Source organism: Aphis gossypii, chromosome 2 (genome assembly GCF_020184175.1).
Source record: "Aphis gossypii isolate Hap1 chromosome 2, ASM2018417v2, whole genome shotgun sequence".
NCBI classification, from domain to species: Eukaryota; Metazoa; Arthropoda; class Insecta; order Hemiptera; family Aphididae; genus Aphis; species Aphis gossypii.
Genome location: NC_065531.1, coordinates 52008924 through 52029848, shown reverse-complemented (window position 1 = coordinate 52029848; position 20925 = coordinate 52008924). Strand labels below are relative to the sequence as shown.

General features: G+C 27.1%; 1 protein-coding gene across 1 annotated transcript; it reads left to right on the top strand.

The window, feature by feature from the left end:
• Window positions 1-1756: 1756 nt before the first annotated feature.
• LOC114121829 (dopamine beta-hydroxylase) lies at window positions 1757-16313 on the top strand. The gene is made up of 9 exons (XM_027984308.2): window positions 1757-2263; window positions 4376-4528; window positions 4831-5094; window positions 5549-5746; window positions 5884-5968; window positions 6058-6224; window positions 8277-8459; window positions 11451-11638; window positions 14070-16313. The coding sequence occupies exons 1-9, from the start codon at window positions 1931-1933 to the stop codon at window positions 14311-14313; spliced, it is 1815 nt and encodes a 604-aa protein (XP_027840109.2). The 5' UTR covers window positions 1757-1930; the 3' UTR covers window positions 14314-16313.
• Window positions 16314-20925: the final 4612 nt, after the last annotated feature.

Below are 20925 nucleotides of genomic sequence, written 5' to 3'. Positions count from 1 at the left end.
ATATGACATTAATGTTACAATTTTACTGTTCCAAAATATGATAACAGAAAAGATAAATAAAAAAAAAGTAGGCAAGTAGGAACTACTCTCCTGTACATAAGGTGTCGAATGAGTAATTTTATGGGTATGTTAAATTTGAATTCAGTGATATATGATTTTATATGAAAAACGATTCTAAACGTATATACCGACTGCCGGCATATATCGCTAAGTATATTTTTCAGTAGAGTCAAAAATGTTTACATCGCCTCTAATGGTTGAAGATTATTGAGATATAGTATTCGGTATATTTTCAAACGTGGCTAAATTATAAATTTATACTACTTTCTAAATTTTTCTGATATTTCTAAGAACAATCCCTGAATTTTTCATAAAATTCTTTATCGATTCTTTTATTTTTGTTTAGTCTACAAGGTACAAAAAAAAAAAAAAAATGATATTGCATTTTGTCGTATATATTTTCAATAACTAATAATATATTAAATATTATTTTCTTATACTTAGAAAAAAGAAATAATATACCACGCATGGTGGCTCAACTAGTCTACACAAATGGAAACCCTATACAATACAAAAAAAATATAAAAAAAGGATTCAACTTATGTGAACTAAAATTAAATCCATACGTAAGTCACTCTATACCAACTTATAAAGCTTGAAAAAACAGTTTCAAGTATTTTATTGATATACATTTTATTAAAATCGATCCAGTAATGTCTTAGAATCAGGCACACAGACTTTTACAACATACACTATATGTATTCATGTGCTAGTGCCTAATATTGCGATTTTTGATTTAATATGAAATATTTATATTATTGCTTATTAGTGAAAATCATCTTTCATTGAAATTATAAATAATACTTATACGTTTTGTGATATTAATAAAAAGCATAATATTATATGCATTTTCAGTTGCTTGTCATTGTTTATTAAACAAATTTTCATTGAAAACTGAACAAAGGTATTCTCGTCCAAAACTGAAAGTTTAGAAAATGTTCAATACACCATTATTACTTGTGCACTACGGGGTTAATATAATAATAGGTATGCTATATTATAATATCAATATTCACTATGATAGAGTTTTATAACTTATAACGATATTTATAGAAAACAATCATCATACGTAGTTATATACTATGTACACTGAGTTTGGTATTTAGAAGCGTTTGTAGAATAACAACAAGTTTATCTTTCAAACAACAGAATATAATTAATTATTTAAGTTTATGTGATTGAAATTAGTTGAACTAAACACAGTTGCAAAATGCAATATGCGATCATAAATCATAATATATAAATATATTGCACATAGTTTATGAACACTTTATTTTTGAAATGTATTACATGATATTTTAACGGAATTTTGGTCTTTATGAATTATGATTATAATTATTCTAATTCTAATATGATTGATAAATTAATTAATCGACAATTTCCAAAGAATTAACTTTAAGTGTACATAGGTGATCGAAAAAGTGGATATTAGCTTGTTTGCTATGTTCTACGCTTCATAAATACCTAATTAGGATTTATCATTAAAATGTAAAAATATTAATAGTAGAAAAATAGTCTTTAAACTATATTATAAAAAGTCGAGAAACAGCTTAACAAATATTTTAACATTTGCAAAAAAATTTAAAAGTACTTCCCGGTAATCCGAAATTAATATGTATTCTGATATCCGCCGCCGTCAAGACGTGACACGACGTTTCACCCACTCCGACCCCAACTCGGAGAAGTCACCACTCTTTTGGTCCGGCCGGCAGAGCGTCGCCGTCGATGAGTCGGACTTTGCGTGACCGTACAGAGCGTCACGTCGTCGTCCGCAGGTCGCGAGAGTGCCGCTTATCGTTTAGCGCGCATCAGTCGCACCGTCGACACGGAACAGTCTTACACGTAATATAAATCATATTTTTTGTTCGTTATGAAAAAGCGGTCCGCTTCACAACGGTCGTTCGGCCACCGATGGACGACCGTCGTAGCGGCCGTCGTCGTCTTTCTGTCGGCCTCATGTTTGGTTGGCCACGCCGGGGCCGAGGGACGTCGCGTGTACACCGCACCGCTGGACGATACTGGTCGGACGGCCGTCTACTGGACGGTGGACTACGGGTCGCGAACCGTCAAGTTCGAAGCACACTTCCCGGGCAGTGGCAGCCCGTTCGATTGGTTCGCGGTGGGCTTCTCGGACCGGGGAAACCACTCTGGGGCCGACTTTTGCGTCATGTGGGTCGACTGGAAAGGCGTCACCGGCATGTTGGTGAGTGTTTTCAGATAGGAACACGTTTACGATGATGATCAATAATATATTATGATACACAGTTCCTACACAAAAGTAAGTAGTCATCTATATTGGCTAATCATACACTACGCAGTAATGACTTCTCCTCTACACTAAATGATCATCTTAGCCGGGGCCGGATTTAGGGGAGGGCTAAGCGAGCTGCAGCTCAGAGTCTCTCACAATTATATGATATTTTAATAAGTAATAAAATATATTTTATTGTGTATATGTATAAGGGGCCGGCATAATTCATTCCGCCCATGGGCCAGCATATATCTAAATCCACCCCTGAAAGAAAAGAATTATTCTTAGTTCCAATATAAGCTTTTATAAAATGAAAGAAATATAATTACTAACCTACTATTATATAAACATATTATTCAAAAATAATTATTGTAAATTAATTATGTAATAATTACGACTCATAATGTTATTACAAATTCAGTAAAAAAAAAAAATAATAACAATAATATTTCAATGAAAAAGAATAATTGTGAATAAATAATATTCATACTTTTTAATTGTTGTAATAAAAACTCTGTAAATTACATAACATTTTAAAGCTATTTACAAAAAAATATCAATATAAATTGAAAAAAAAAGTTTTTAAATAGAATGAAAACAAAACATATTTTGAAAAATATAATATGAAAAAAAAATAATACACATATTATTTAATATATATGTATATTATTGTATATTATAGTATACTTTTAATAAAAATTTAAGTCTCAACGATTTTCATTATTTTATGTACAGTATTATCAGTAAAAAAGGGTAACAAGTAACAATATAAAAATTATATTATTAATAAATATTAAATTAATCAAAAATTTTTAATGTTTTTAAAATCTCTTATACATTATTGATTATATTCATTTAAAACTTATTCGATTATGCTCAAATTTTATATACACAATTTTTATTATATTGGAACATAATTAGGGGAGGGGGAATCGATCACAAAAATCAAAAATGTAAGTATTTAAAAATAAAGATCACCCTACCAGACCAACTACACTATATCATGCGTTGTTTACATGGTTACCGACTCATTAAATAAAATACAACATTCATAATTTTTTAAATGTTGTTGGAATAAATTGTGCTTATTTTATCATAAAAATACTTTTGAACAACTATATAGTTGTCCTAGTTACCTATATTTAAAGAATAGAGATATAAGATAAGTTTTTAAACTTTAATATATTATGTTTGGTATTAACATAATTTATATGTAATATATCTTAATAATTTCGTTATCTACTCATTTCTAATAAAAATTTACATTATTGCAACTGTTTATAAATTAATAGTTCATTATTATGGCCCATGTGTGGAATTGACCGAAAATAAGAAAGACGATACGTTAAAATATTCGATAGGGATTAAAATGAAGAATCCTTATTTTTATTTGTTTTATTAAATTCAATTAGGTATGGCTAATTGGTTAGATAAAATTACATACTATATAATATATAATAATAGACAATAGTATAATAAGCATTTTCTTTTTATTGTACATTATAAACATTTATAGATAATACGTATATACTATTTAGTTTGATATTTAGTATCAAAGTGACTGTGATGAGTATTTAATCAATAATATAGGTAGATATAAAAAAGTTTTAAAAACGGAATTATATTTTATAAGTAGGTACATAATGTATTTTGCTCTGAAAGAGTCATTTGTAAAAAAAAAAATTTCAATCGTATCTTATACTTTATAGTGTGAACCTTATAAGGAATTAAAAAGATTTTCAGAATTAAAATCTGACAATTAAAATAATGAGAAGGTCAGAGTATTTGGAATTAATAGATGAGAAAAAATAATTATATTTTTAACATATAGAGCTATAAGGTTTCTTTTTAACATCGCCTATTTATGTATGCATATGTATAAATGCTACATTATTGTTAATATTTTAAAGTTCAAGTTCATTTTATTCTAAATAAGAATAAAAGTATTTAAAAAAATCAATTCAATAATTCAAAAACAAATTTTATAATTAATTGTTATTTTTTTATATTGATAAATAATGTGGGTATAATTTAATAAAATACACAATAATATTTTTTATGCAGGATACGTGGACCAACGATGCTGGAAGAATTTCTGTAGATGAGCGACAGGATTGTGAAGAATTTAACGTGGCGCGATTTCACGGAGGTGGGACTGCTTTGACATTTACTCGAAAATTTGATACATGTGATGACGACCGCGATTATTTAATCCAAGTAAATAACAGTTTTTACATACTCAATTAATCTTATAACATGTAATAGTATATGGACAATTATACTTGGAAACAGTTAATTTTTTTCATTCATAAGGTTTTATAAATTATTTAGTTTAAATTTGAAACTTAAAAGTGCATACTACCAATAAACTAAGAAAAAATATCTTTTTTCGATAAATAAGAAAATAGAATTGATGTTAAAACCATGAGTTTTCACAATTAAAATAAGATCCAACTATATTTATAATATAGTACGTATGTATAACAATCAATAATATGAAAATTAACAATTATATTTAGGATGGTACTACTCACATAGTGTGGATGGTGGGTGGTGGTCCATTATTTGCAGTAGAAGGGTTGTTGGTGTCGCAGGCCAGAGCTAAGGGTATGCAAAGAGTTCAGTTGTTAAAACCAGAAACGCCACAAGTCAAATTGCCGGACAAAGTGTCCAAAATAGATGTGCTGGCATCTAAAGTAAATATTCCCGCTGAAGAAACAACGTATTGGTGTCACGTGATGAAAGTTCCTCTGGATTTATCGTTCAAACATCAAATCGTTAGGGTAAGCATCACATGTTAACATACTAATAAATATATATTAAACATCACAATCCACTCCTCGAAACTTCTAAATTCTAATCCAAAATTTAACCAACAATATGTGTTGATATTATTTACAATGAAGGATAAGTAGGTACCTTTTTTTTCCTCTCGGTTCCAGTAGGTATTCCAAAATCGTCAGTAGACTGTCAGGTATAACAGTAAAAAATGTTTGCCAAATCGGTTTGTTAGTTTTCTCGGTTAGCGCGGTCATAGAAAACTCCTTACAATTTTATACAATAGTATAGATAGATAAGCACTAAAAACGACGTAGGTTGTCTTCTAAGCTCTTTTGATTTTATAAGTAATACCTACTTATGAGTGTTTTAGCTCTAAAATCTAATTTTAGAAGCAATGTATAAGTATAATAGTCGATCCGCAGTGTTTATTTATTTTACATTTTTATTTGAAAACAGTTTGAGTCGGTTATTGAAGAGAGTAGTCGAGGTGTAGTGCATCACATGGAGGTGTTCCATTGCGAAGCCAATGCTAACAGTCGAATTCCACTTTACAGTGGACCTTGTTTTTCGGAAAAACGGCCGTACAAGACACAAGTGTGTAAAAAAGTGATGGCTGCCTGGGCTATGGGTGCAGCTCCTTTCGTGTATCCCGAGGTAATTTAAATCAAAAATTCCACTTATTTATGTATACAGGTATACTTGAAACTTTTCCACTAGACTACTATTTATAATTTCAAATATTGATGCTAGCAATTTTTAAAATATGCTCTATATGTATTTTACCGTGATAGGAGGCCGGACTACCCATTGGAGGTCCTGATTTCAACAGCTATATCATGTTGGAAGTACACTACAATAATCCCGGATTAAGAAAAGGCAACGTTTTTCATTTAGATTTTCTTTATATTTTTCTACCGCTCCTAAACTATGGTTTTTATTTGTAAATTATATCTGTGATGTTGCAGGCATGGTGGACAGTTCTGGAATACGGTTGTACGTAACGCCTAATGTGAGAAAATACGACGCAGGAGTGATCGAACTGGGCTTAGAGTATACAGACAAAATGGCTATACCACCTAAACTGGAGGATTTCACGTTGAGTGGATACTGTATTGCTGAATGCACGGCTGTGGTAATAAATAATATATATTACTTATGCTATGCATATTTCTACTGTTTTAATGCGTTTTAATTTTAATATAATATCTAATTATTAGAGCTTGGATTTTAAAGCATATAGCTGTATGATTTTTTTTATTTATGAAATAGAAATCTAATTTTTATACATAAATTCGTCTCACGTCATTCTGATTCCAAATAAACCAATTTATTTTGGCTTTTTTTTATATTGCTTTTTAAAATTATTTCAGCTGTGGATTTTTATATATTTATTGTGCTATTGTAATAAAAAAAAAAAAATATTAATAAGTAATGTAAAAACCCAGAATGCGGATAGTGGATTATAATTTTTTCGTTATCAGCTTGTTTATTAAATGTATTAAAAGTAGGTATAGATTGCTAATCTGCATATTATAGCCCGCAGTATCTACCTATACGTATGCCTATAACATTGATATCGACTATTTTAAAATTTAAGATTTAGTGCTGTTATTTTAAACCTCTTATATGAAGTATGCACCGATCACTTCAGTGGATATACTGAGTTCGTTTTCTACGTATAAAAATATTCTGTTGGACAATAGAGTCAGTACCACTACTGAAGATCTAGGGAAATACATGGTAATTCTTTTTTAAATTTAAATTAATATTTTAAATTATTTTATTTATTTTTATAATTAGTTCATGTTAATTTTTGGTCACAATTTTTCTTGCTTATTTTTAAAAATAAATAGGCTTCTTTTTGATTTTTTAAAACAATCATGTGCTTTTTTAGTTGCTTATTATGCTTTAAAATCTTAGCTCTTCTAATTATTATATCGATATTGTGTAATGGGTACATTTAATATTTTAGTATTTTACACGATAAAAATGGCGGATATTAGGTTAGAAAGGTTGCATATTTTCCACCATTTTGGTCACACATAGTTTGGAATAACTTATATAGTATGTATATAATATGTCATATGTGATGAAAATATAAGAGTAATGATGCTTATTATTGCACATACTTGTGCTGGTTTAGAATAAGTTAAAATATATAATGTTAACTTCTTCATAACTTAAGTGAGTATTGGGTTATCAACAACCGTACAACATAATGAGCTTTAATAAAATTCAACTTCAAAATAAAATTATTGTTTTAAAGCATTTAAATAATGAAAGGTTATCATAACTTTCTACTGAGACATTGTAGATGAATATTATTTTTGAATAAATATTTTAAATTAATTTCTGTTTATATAGCGCGATCTAGTGATTGAATGTTGCCATATAAAGATGGTTTATAAATTTATAATTTAAATATCTGAGAAATTCCGCTTACTAGTAGGTACAACAAACAATAATTTAATAAAAAAAAACAAATCTGCAATATAATATATAAAATAAGTTAATATAGTGTTACCTATGTCAAAAAATATTAGATGGCTATAATCATTGGATAACATATTATAATATTATATTTGTATTTTACTTTTAGTTAATTTTTTTTTATTATAATATCAAATTACTCATGATAAAATATGTGTGAATAATTTTTTTCTTTAACTTTTAAATTAACTTTTTTTATTAACAATAACAATTTTAGTAAAAAAAAAATAATAATAGGTAATCAATGAGAAATGATAGATATTTAATATGTTATATTGGTTTTATTTTGTTTGAAAATAACATAGATTATAAACTATTATTAGTCTATATTATAATAAAAATAAAAACATTGATACAAATAAAGTAATATTTTTTAGTTAGAAATTTTTTTGTAGGTAAATAAAATGAAATAATTTTTAAAACGTAAACCAGAATTTTATGGTAATATACCTAGTTAATAATAAAACCGCTAGATGTCGTTCGAATATATAATATTACGTTTTAACTGTCTTGATATAGATGAATCATTTGATGAGATGGAACATTCTCAGTAATAATATTAAAGTAATATTATATCTTATACTTGAAACTTTTTGAAGTGTTACAATTAAATAACGGTACTCAGACACTCAGTACATTTAGATTGGTGAAAATACTTATAATAATTTAGAACTAACTCTTTTTGAACTTTTAGAGTATCCCTTCGGCTGGTATTGAGATCTTTGGTTCGCAATTGCACACTCATCTTACTGGCACCAAAATCTACACAAAACACGTACGGGATGGACAAGAATTGCCGGAACTTAACAGGGACAATCATTACAGTACTCATTTCCAGGAAATTCGTTTACTTCATAAACCAGTGCGAGTGCTTCCTGTAAGTTATGATTTTCATATTAAATACGATATCATAAGTGTACCTAAACGCATGCGGGAGGCTGGGATGTAGCTAAAAGTTAAACAACGGGATCTTAAAGGTTTTCTATCTTTGAGATTTTCCATCAAAGTATTTAATATTTAAAAGAAAATATTTTCAATATTATGCATTAGGCGAACAAAATACTAAAATAATATCGTGCAATTATATTATTTATTATATATGTTCATATTTTCTAATTATAAGACAGCTTCATAACATTTTTATGTAAGAAGCCAATATATATCTTACACACGGGTATGTATAAATATAATGTAACATGAAATAATGCACAAAATGCAATTTGTAAGTATAGGTAGCCTCTAATCTATTTTCAATACCTAACCATTATTGGTGGCGGTCTGTATAGGTACTCTGTGTAGTTAAATAGGCGTGTATAGGAGGTATCTATAATATTATATTGTACAGGTACTTACTAGTTGCTACTATTTTCTATCTTTAAACCGTCTTACGGGTTATCTGTAGGTAACCGCGATGTATATAGTTGCTGCGGTCGTCTAGCGTTAACCGTACGAGATGAAAATACAATGGCTCTCGTCTTATTGATAGGAATTTCGGCGGCGACCGGGTTAAATGTGCAGCTCCTATAATACCGGCCAAGGTGCTGGAAAACATTATAACAGTGTGATTATTAATAATAATAAAAATAATAATTATAAATAAATACGAATATAGAATAAAGCGCCCAGCGCAAACACCCTCGGGTTTCGCCGGTGTGCGATCCAATCAACTGACGACAGAACGGCGTAATATATAATTATATCGTGTTATACACATAGATCGGTACATATTACATAGTCTATTCGTCGAATTTTTTCCGTTTTAATTAATTATTAACAATGCCTGAGCGATCAATAAACCGAAATCAATCGGTCGTCGGCGGCTTATTCTCATCGCTCATATATATATATATAACAATAATTGTATTATACTATATTATATTTAAGCATAATATAATAGACACAGGAAGATTCGCAGCATTATAGCACTGTTTGGATAGCTTAATCGATGTGCTATAAGATGGGTGGGTACATATATAGATTGATTCACCAAGTATGCTTACCATAATTTTTTCTTCGATAAAGGGATTAATCAAATTATGGTTTTTAGAATTTCTAAGAATACTTACAAGAATAATAATATTTTCTAATATATTTGAATTTTTTTATGTTATTTAAGAAGTGTCTTGTACGGTACAAACTTTATTATTTTTTTTAAAAAAAAAACAACCTTTTTGTTGTAAATTGTTAAGCAAATGATTTTTTTTTTATTTGATTAAATTATAGGTACATCGTTTCTAATTTAAAATTCAAACGAGTAGTTTCTGAATTATTAAAATGTATATAAATAAAGTCTAATATTTAAAAATAGTTTTATAAACATTATAAATATATTATTATGTAATATTTAACGTAATATTTATTATATAAACTTGGATAATTTTTACAAATTATAAAATAGTAATACATTTCTTTAATTTTAAAGTTAACATAATATTATATTATAGCCCCCTATCTTTCAAACCAAAACTCGTATTATAATATAAACCTATTATTATCTTTATTATTACACAAACTTAAATATTCAACTTAAAAACCACTCGTTTAAATTTTGAATTAGATCTATCAATATTTAAAAAGAAATATCTGCTTAACAATTTTAGAAAAAATGGATGATTATCATTAGTTAGTATCAATTTAGTATCACTACAGGTAACTCAATGGCATACAAAATACAAATCTAAATATTTTAAAATATACGATAATTAATACTTAAAAATTCCTGAAGTTATAATTTGAATTAATTTATTTTTAATGGAAAAAGTAGTGAATCACTCTGCATAGTGTATATAATACTAACATTAGCCAGCGGTGTATTTGAAATTTTACTATAGGTAGGTGTACTAAAAATATTTTTAAATTGTTTGTAATAGAACACTTGATAATATGATTATAAATTAATTTCTTGAATTTTTCAAACAATTATTTATTACCATTGTATAAGTTTGTATAGTTTCACTATAATTACCGGTAAAATTATTTTATACATACATATTATAACAGTATTGTATTTGCTATAGATACCTATGTATATAATATAATATACCACGGCTAATGGAAACGTTTTCATGATTACCCAATTTAACGAGTTGTATGAGAATTAGGACAATAAATAATAATAATAAAAAAAAACAATAATCCTAATGGTGTTTGAAACACGAAATGTCATCAAATAGCTAATTGAGTTCATGCAGGTAAATATGTGATTAAATTTAAAGTGTAGCGGTGGTTGGTTTAAAGATCTATATACAATATTGCAGTAAAAAATGAAAACCTATAATAGAGGTAACTATTACTAAGTTGAAAACTTAAAGTCAAACACCTAACTAAAGACGTAGCACAAATTGTATTAATTGACTGCTGCAAAAATGTAATAATAATTAAATATTATTCAATATGACTAAATTATAATGAGTGGGGAGGATAGTACAAATAAATTGATTTAGTGCAATAAAATAATTATTTTTTATGCATGTATTTATTTTTATTTGTAATTTGTGATGCGTGTACAGTAGTTGAATACTGTTGTAAATATGAATTAATTATATTTAAGTATTAGAGTTTTATATAGGTTATATTTAGGGATAGATAGGATTTTTAATTTTTACTTTTGACCTCCATAATGCACCAAGGATATTCAATTTACTACTGGAACCACCCCCTAAGTTTTTAATTGAAGTATCATTTTGATAAGTTATTGTACACACTATATTCAATACATTCCAGAATCTAAAAATATTAGTGCTTTAAAATTTATGTTGGTATGAAAACAGGTTTATGAATATAATTAATATTAATATATTTTTTAAATAGTGTACCTAAAAAGTATTAATATTGATCTAAATACAATAATGAATATTATTATACATAGGGTGATGCATTAATAACTACGTGCCATTATAACACCGAAAACAGACAAAATATTACACTCGGTGGTTTCAGCATTACCGATGAAATGTGTGTCAACTACGTTTATTACTATCCAAAGATAGAGTTAGAAGTATGCAAGAGTTCAATAAGTGATCAGAACCTCAAGAGCTATTTCAAATTTCTGAACGAGTGAGTATTCGATTTCAGTATTCACTATTATATTATGTAATAATATATAATATTTACAATAATATGTAAATGTATAGCAGAGTTATCTATTATTTTTCCATGTATGTGTTAAAATATGGATAGATACTTTAATTATTATTATAAGAGTTTCCAAACTCATTGAAAACCTGTAATAATATGCATTATATTATTACATAATTATACTTTGATTGGTTGTTATAATATGGACGTCTTCATTGCATGTCGTGTTTTATTATAGATAAACCACATAACTGTTTTGTCTTATATTTTAATAAGTATTCTACTATATAAAAATAATCCATAAATACGAATAAAATGTTAATATATTGTTAATGACAGTTTCGTGTCAACAGAAACGAACATGCGGTACCATAGGCATTTATGAAAGTTATACTTTGAATAACAATATGACTATGAACATAATATAGATATTTTATGAGTAGGCCAATTTTCTATACCTTCAAACCGAAGTTATTAATTTCACTCGGTGTAAGTTGTTGAACGATTGGAAAGTCAATGATCGTATTTCAAAACATTTTCTCTTAATCAGGTGCGGTTTTTTTCATGTGAATCAATAAAAAAAAAAATACACGTACCTATCTACGAACATTATAGTAATAATGATATATATGTTCTAAAATTCAGCTGTTTTATTAAATGTAAAAAACATAAATAAAGACACAAATTTTTTGCTAGGAATGAACAATATACATTAATAGAGTGTTTGGTAGATTTCTAACTTTCCATGTGGATTTGAATTTTGTGTCTATCATAAAAGTTTGGTGTATTATATTAAAATGATTATAGATATACTATTATAATTAAGTATAAATTGTAAATATCTATTGAATATTATACTTTATTTTTGAATATTTTGATAATTTATCGTGTACTATTATGTATATTGTATATTTGTATAGCTTTAGTTAATATAAACAAAATATAATTATTATGCAATACGCAATATAATACATTGCTGTTAATGCATCAATATAATATGTATGATTATGCATTTACTTTGCAACTCTGCACCAGTACAGATATATTATGAACCATTTTAGTTTTGAGAAGCTATTATTTTTAAGTTTTTTACTTGATTTTTATTAATTTGTCCACGTGATAGTTGTTATTCAACGATGATTATAATATTATGAACAAAACTTTTCACTGTTTTAAAAAATATTCAGCCGTCTTTGCTAACTGGAATTTATAGTTAATTACTTGAAAAAAATGTATTTATTCGACTCGGTATGCTAATTAATCATTAATGAATTAAATTGAAGCATATAATATGTATCTAAAGCTAAATAAATGTAATGACATACATAATAATAATTGATAAATAATAATGGATATTTAATAGTACTTCATATCTACTACAATTAATCTATTTGATTTATAATTATTTTTATTATTATATTATATATAATACCATCATACTCGTTTTCATTTTTGATTGTTTTGTGTTATTGATTTATTTGGTTAAATGACTTAAATGTTTTAGTTCCAAAGTGAGTCCAATATGTGGCGAATACAACTTACTGTATAGTACAATATTCTTTATATTATTATTATTATTAAATAACGTGTTAACTGTTAAAAGTCTATTTCAATTGATTCATATTAATTTCATAAAAATATAAAATGTATAATATGATGCGTGCAAACAAACGCTGGCAAGATTAATATTTACTACATTTATTTCAATAAAAATGTGTATAAAATGAATAAAAACAAATTTTAAGTTTTACGTATAAAGATCCCAAACATAGAATTGACAAATCTGCCTCTCAAATGTACCCTTTTTATCCCTTAATTTTTACTTGAAATTTCCAACACAGCGGATGAAATTATAATAGTTTTTAATCGTATACGTAGTTGAGTATACGACGTACCCATGGGACATTACTCATAGTGCTGGATTATGATACTTTGCAATCCAGGGTTGTTGATTAATAAAGAGCAAATTGTCTCACGGTTAGTTAAAGTAGTACTTCTGTATTTTAAGTTCCTTTTTACAAATTAAATATAATTATCTTTTTGTGCCGTTGCAGAATTGAATGCAGTTATTATAATATAATGGTTGGAAACAAACTTAAGGATTTTGATTTTTTTTTCATTCTCTCTTCTCAGAAATGAAATATGTTTAAGGAATAAATTACAATTAATAACCCACAAATAATGTGTTCACCACACAATGGTATACTTAGCTTTTATAATCGTGTATCGTGCATTTAATATTAATAAACAACTACTATAAGGTTGTTGTATATATTTTATAACTTGTATTTGTAATCTGCTGCATCCACTTTGGTGTTCATATACAATAAAGACGATCAAAAATAAAATAATAATATAAGATTATAATGTGTTAGTATACATAACACGACCTGCTGTTACGTGTTCGCAGATGGGAACGACAGAGGACGTCGCCCGAGCAGGCGGTGAGTGTCAACTACAACGAGCCCGAATGGACACCGATGCGGAGTCAAGTGCTGCACCAGGTATACGAACAGAGTACGCTGTCTATGCAATGTAATAGGAGCACCGGCGAACGATTCCCAGGCGACTGGGAGAACAGGCCGTCCACTAAAGTCCTGTATACTCTGCCGCCGCCAGCCAGGAGCTGCAGTGGAGTGCCGCCATCCTTATAATTTCGGTGTCTTTTACTCTTGTATTTGCACATTAAAATATTATAATTATTACATAAGTAGATACTTGAAAAACCCCTCTCTATGGGCAATACCCTCTTCGACCTCAAACGATCGATGTGCCCATTCAATGCGCGATCAATGAGGCATTTAACCGAAAATAATTTTTATCATTCATAGCGTTTAATAGTATATAATATAGTACAAAGTAAGCTTAAAAAGTATTTTGCTAATTACAGCAGTAAAAAATACGTAGATTGGTTGTCTTTACAAATATTTAAATATCTAAAATAATACTGAAATGTTAGGTTATTATTACTTTTTTTTTTTGTGAAAATTCGATGTCATAAATAAAAACGAAGATTTAATAATAATATTAAATTTAGTTTTCAAATCATGAAACTTAACAAAGGAAATAACTGTGTCTCGGATTATTATAAATGAATAATCATCTCATATGATATTATATATAATTGCATACGTTTCATAACTTGATGTTTATTAATTATATAATATTATGTTATTACTATATTAACTATCTTTTTACATTTGCGAAGTCTTAATATAAATAATATAGATTATAACATCACTACATTGTAATATAGTAAAAGGTAGCACCTCATCAACTTCATCACCCTTTTGCCCTTACAAAGGACTTCTCTACGAATACGAAATATATTTTATGGTTGTGCGCCCTTGCATTTAATATCTATTATATACTTATTTTACCTATTTTTTTTATTCACCATAATATTTATGATGTGTCTATTTGACATGACGAAGAAAACATGACAAAATATTTCGATTCCTACCCATGCATATAGAAATTAAATCGAACCTATTTTTTTAAACTAAGTATCATGACTCGTAACATTATTTCGTTTTTTGACAGTTCGAAAATGTTTATAAAGTTCATTTTACCCCCTTCGAACTTTGTGAGTTACCGATAATTGCAGTGTATAATGTAATATACATGTTGTTTTTAAATTTTGATTGTAACGCAAAGCTTTGCAAACATCGGTGTAGTGTTAATATTATGTCTTAGTCTAAGATTTGGATAATGACCAATGAGCAATGAATTAATTTGTGTCCTTTAAATTTAATAAAAACTTTTTGTGTGAATATATTATTTCAAGTAAGTAAATTTTAAACACAAACTTTATATATAATATATTAAAAAAATATTTAATAGATTTCCATACATTTTCATTACATTTTGTGATAAATGCACAAATAAACGTATTTAATGAAATACAAGTTTTAGTCAGTATTAAAATTATAAACAACATATTATACAATTGGGATAGTTTAATTGTTCTGATCTACTTACGACTGCAAAGTATAATATATGAAAACATTAACTTATAACCGTTTAATTTATTAAATGAATAATATATCTTAAATCTAAATATTTATTTTATTCAGTCTATAAGATGTTTTATAAATGTTCATAAATATTAAATTATTTAAGAATATCATTAAAAATTGATTTAATATTTAATAGTCTGAGAACATTTTTCTAAAATATTCATGAAATGATGAATTAAAATTAAAACTTAAAAGCTTATTTTTACAGAATCCAGTACACAAATATGAACCTGAATTTTGTCAAATATAAAATTGCATAATGGTTAATATTGAATAAAAATTCATTTTCTTCGAAGTCGAGGGCCCATATAGTTATGAAATTATTGATGATAATAACTGTATAATATTTTATGATAAAAAAAGAAATTATCAAGCTTGTATACGTTCAATAACAAAATATAATAAAGGTATTAAAATATTTTTTTTGTACCACGCTAATGATTATATATATATGTGTAGTTTATAATACTGGTATGCACCTTTATATGCTTATCTATATTATAATAATATTTAATGTGAACTATCATAACACGTATGTACTTATAATTATAACATATGTTATTCACAAATATTTTATAAACAGAAACTGAATATTTGGTTGTATAGATATATTAATATATAATAACATAACATTATTTTGTTGCTTTTAAAATATTTTATGACATATGTGCGAAATATACAAAAGCAAGTAAAAATTATAATTTTTCATTGAATTAAATATTGTTAAAAGACATAACATCTTAAGAAATAGCTTTGAGAGTACCTACATAACCGTGAAAATAAAGTATTTATAATTTTGCTTTGATAGTTCCTTCTCTTTAAGTGACGGTTTTGTTAATTGTTTTGTAAGTTTTTTAAGGCATTAAATCATAATATAGTCTATAGTCAAGAAATGCCGTTAAAATATATTAATATGATATTAAACATAAATTTAACATAATAAAGGCTTTGAAAAAAGTTAACAATGTATAACAGTTCATAAATATTATTAATAACTATAATAAGTTTTAAATATCCAACTGGTGTGTTTGCCATAGAAAAGTAATTTCAAAATATAATTTATGTTAATTTTATTACTTTTGGCAATAATAACGTGTAATTACTTTTTTTTTCAAATGTCATTATTTTTTAAGTAAAAATCCATGTTTACGACGCACTCTGAAACACTGTACAGTTTGGTAGAGGATAAAACAGAAAATTTGACCAAAAGCACGCTTCAAAGACTCGTATACAATGTGTTAGGTGTGGTTTAATCTTTTTACAAAGCTCAAATCTATCCGTAAAAAGTTTAGTGCTGAGAAAAGAGGGAGAGGTAAGAATATATAGCACGAAATGTCACTAAAAATCCCTAGTGACCAACCTCATCAAGAGTTAGCGTGACATTTGGCGTTGTTTGACTTTCACAGTATGCCAAACTTCGGTCAATTCTACAAAGTTTATATCAAGTCGTTTCGGTGTTTTCAAATTTGAACTACAATAAATAAGTAGGTACCTACACAAGAGAATAAAAATAAACTCACAGCGTATGTATTATTCAATAGTATATAATTTTGTGTGAGACAAATACAATCTACAAACAGAATGTAATAGGTGGAAATCTAATGGAGTAGTGGGGTGGGACTTTTAAAGGATCGAGTATTCGAGTCCTTTGCGTTCAGCACCCCTATTTATACTCTTATATAAAATACTTGACGTTCGACTTTTCAAACGTAAAATTTTTTGCTCCTCGATTAATGTTTGAGATCATTATAAACAACCCAACTATTAATAATACGTAAAAATAGTCGTTACTGTATAGTTACTCGTTACCGCTAATATATGCGTATATATAATTACAACAATAATTACCTATTTATAAAATAATGAGTTATCAACAAGCATATAATATGATAGCTGCACAATACGCTCTGGTCAGTTACATGTCTAAATCAAGTTTTAATTATTCTAATTATGCTATTTTATTATCAAATCCGCCGGAGCTATATTTTTCAAAACTGAAGTGACCAAAAACTAATACCATTGATTATAAATACTATTTTTAATCAATGCTAATTCATATTAATTAGTTGCGACAGGGGTGGTATCTCGTGCAGTATATATATATATTGCACGATATCTCACCCTTGTCAAAAATACATGTGGGTAACTGAATGGGATAAAGTTACGCGGTCAAATGACTAAAACGTGTTTGGGATGTAATTTGCTGTTGAATACAACTCGGCGATTTAGCGGTTACTATAATAATGTATACTTTTTTTAGATACACTATAAAGCCACCGACGTTCTATAAACACATAATAAATTTCAACGTTTTACGCTCAAACCGTATTATTACTATTTTAACAGTACTTCCAGGACGTGTTTGTGCTTGTTACTGTGTTGAAAAATATTACTGTGAGCGTATTTATATCTTGCACAATACGTTTTGCAGGCGGTTTTACGGCTACAAATCCTTTGGCCGACCATTGAATTTCATTGGATATTTATCGACCTAACTGTAGTGTAGTTTTTGGTTGTTTGTTTATTTTTGAAAATATATTTCAACCGTATATTTATAAACTACTTAATTAAAATCCATTCATTGATATACGTATAAAATCACTAATAATAGTATTTAAAGTATATTATAGATGAGCAGAGTAGTTGACCAATATTTCGCGGAATATCCATGTACATTTCACTAAGCTTATCTAAATAATATTAAGTATTCGTATTTAATACTACTCAAAAACTTGGTCGAAATTCAATTTTCATGTATCACAATTCTTAGAAAAAAATTGTGTATTGCAGTGATTTCATATTATGTAAAAAAAATTACGTCAATACTTTTTCAAGTTAATGAGTGTTTAGAATTATTATTCTAAACATAGTAAAGATATCGCATTTAAGCGTATTAAGTGTTAATGTTCGATTAAATATGTCATAACTGTGATTAACTGTATAATAGGTGTTCTTTTTTTACTTTGGTATTATGGTTAAAAGTCTTTACAAATGTAGTGGAATTCTTTACAACCATATTTAATTAGTATAAATGAGCCAATGAGCGCGTTAAAAAAAAAATCATGTTAGATATATTTTAGTTATTTGTCAGTTATAATCTTGTTATAGTATTATAACATATATAATCTGTACTCTGAATTTCTAACTTCTCACATAGATTTGGAACAACTAAATTATATAGTATACAACATAAAGGGCATAATATAAATACACGAGGAGGTATTTAGAAATAATTGTTTTGAAAGAAACAGTTGATGCAGAAAAAAGTTATTAATAATAAGTTACATTTTTTCAATTTTTTTATTTTTTAAAATACAATTTACAATCTGGTTCTAGCTAGAACAATAAGTAAAAGAGATGAGTGAGTTTATGGCTTGAGAAATAATGGGTTAAAGAAGCCTTCCAGTAGGCCTAATAACATTATTACGTAAAGGCTCTTTGTAAATTACTCATATTATGTATAGGTTTATGCGTTAAGTTAAAATGAAACATATTATTGAAAAACAAATTTTAAAACTATCATTGCATATTCGCATCACTATAATTGAAAATAAAAAAAAAATGAAAAATGATTAATGCGAATCAAGTGTAAATTAGTTATTTATATCATTGAAATAGAAAAAAAATATTTATTTAAATTTAAATTTAAATTCAAAATAAAATCTACTAGGTACATTTGATAAACATAATATGTTATTTCCGGAAATAATAGTTCTTATGCATGTTTACAATAAAATATAATGCGTTTTATATGTTTATAGGTTTTTTGTGTAAATTTGTCGAAACATTGAGGTACTTACGGATTAACGATGTTCACTATAGGTACGTCGTCATTGTGTGCCAGTTTCAACGCATACCACATGCAATAATTATGTTAGCAGCTAATGGTAAGTAACTACCCATTTACACGATGACTTAATGTTAAATAATATTTTTGAGTAAAACATGTATATTTATGATGGTTCATGGTTTTAAATCATATTGTAACAATATAGACATAATTTTTTTGTTCAGGCACGATTTATAGCGGACGTCATTGTGCCGTGTACGTTTGAATGTTAAATAATATTTCAATTATTGTGGAAATCATTACACAGACAAACGATGCGAATTCCACTTGTGCGGAAACATCTCAAGACTCGTGTTTTATAAAATGTATATCATTTATAGTAGTAATAACTATAACAAGCAAATATTCTTTGACAAGATTATGTTTGTTAAAAATACATTTCCTCTACTTATTAACTATTTTAAATTTTAATACATAACACATTATCAATAATTGTTCAATCGGTGATCGTTAATCTGTGATTAAATCTGGTATGATATTCCGACCACTTCGTATGATAATCAAATATTTGGATTCATACCAATTATGTATATATATTTGTTGTGAAGTCAAACTTCATACACTTCATCGTTTGCCGTACATTATATTGTTATCATGGAGGGTCTCAAATCAAACATTAAAAGGCAAAAAGCACACTAAAAAAAAAAAAAATATATACTGAAGTTTAAATATCAATGAAATATTTATTTATACAATAATTAAGGTTAACATTTTTTAAATTATATTAATGTACAGGAGGGGATAAATGTCCGACTTGTCCGGGAATTCACGATGGTTTATTTTTACTGTATAAGACTTATAAGGTTATACCTACAAAGTACACATAAGTGTCTATGTACTTTGGGAGTACCTACGACACTTGTTAACTCGTCTCATCAATGGTGAGTAATAAAAACTTAAATTACAATTTGTACACTGAGGTTCCAAGTTTTAAAGTAGTAACATTTAAACTGTACCCTGATTTTTTAAAAATTAGATGTTTTTTTTTATTTTTGGGATTCATCTAGTATTTATGATTTATACAAAGTACACGTGATTCTTATTATAGTGTATATAAACCTTTTTATAAAATGTAAATAATTTGCAGCGATCAAGTATTGTAATTGGAAATGTATAATGTATATTGTATTTATTCATTTATTTTATAAATATTTTATTATATTTATGTTTTAGAAGCATAATAATTTATGATATATTTTTAGTTGTCTCAATGTTTGAGTTTTGTTAGTTGTTACTAAACTTATTTTCTAAGATTATTTATTTTAATATTGGCTATTCGGTTTGTATTTTTTGTGTTTTGTTGATTTACTATCAGCTATTACCAGATCAAATAGATACCATACAGAATTGCTTAGGAAAAATTAAATAATAACAGTAGATTTAATTTGTTTTAAAAT

Bases quoted from the DNA above. Each gene is read 5' to 3' on its own strand.
- LOC114121829 (XM_027984308.2), top strand. From the start codon at position 1,931: ATGAAAAAGCGGTCCGCTTCACAACGGTCGTTCGGCCACCGATGGACG. The intron at 5,969-6,057 runs GCAACGTTTTTC...GTGATGTTGCAG, and splicing joins TAATCCCGGATTAAGAAAAG to GCATGGTGGACAGTTCTGGA. The intron at 8,460-11,450 runs GTAAGTTATGAT...TATTATACATAG, and splicing joins AACCAGTGCGAGTGCTTCCT to GGTGATGCATTAATAACTAC.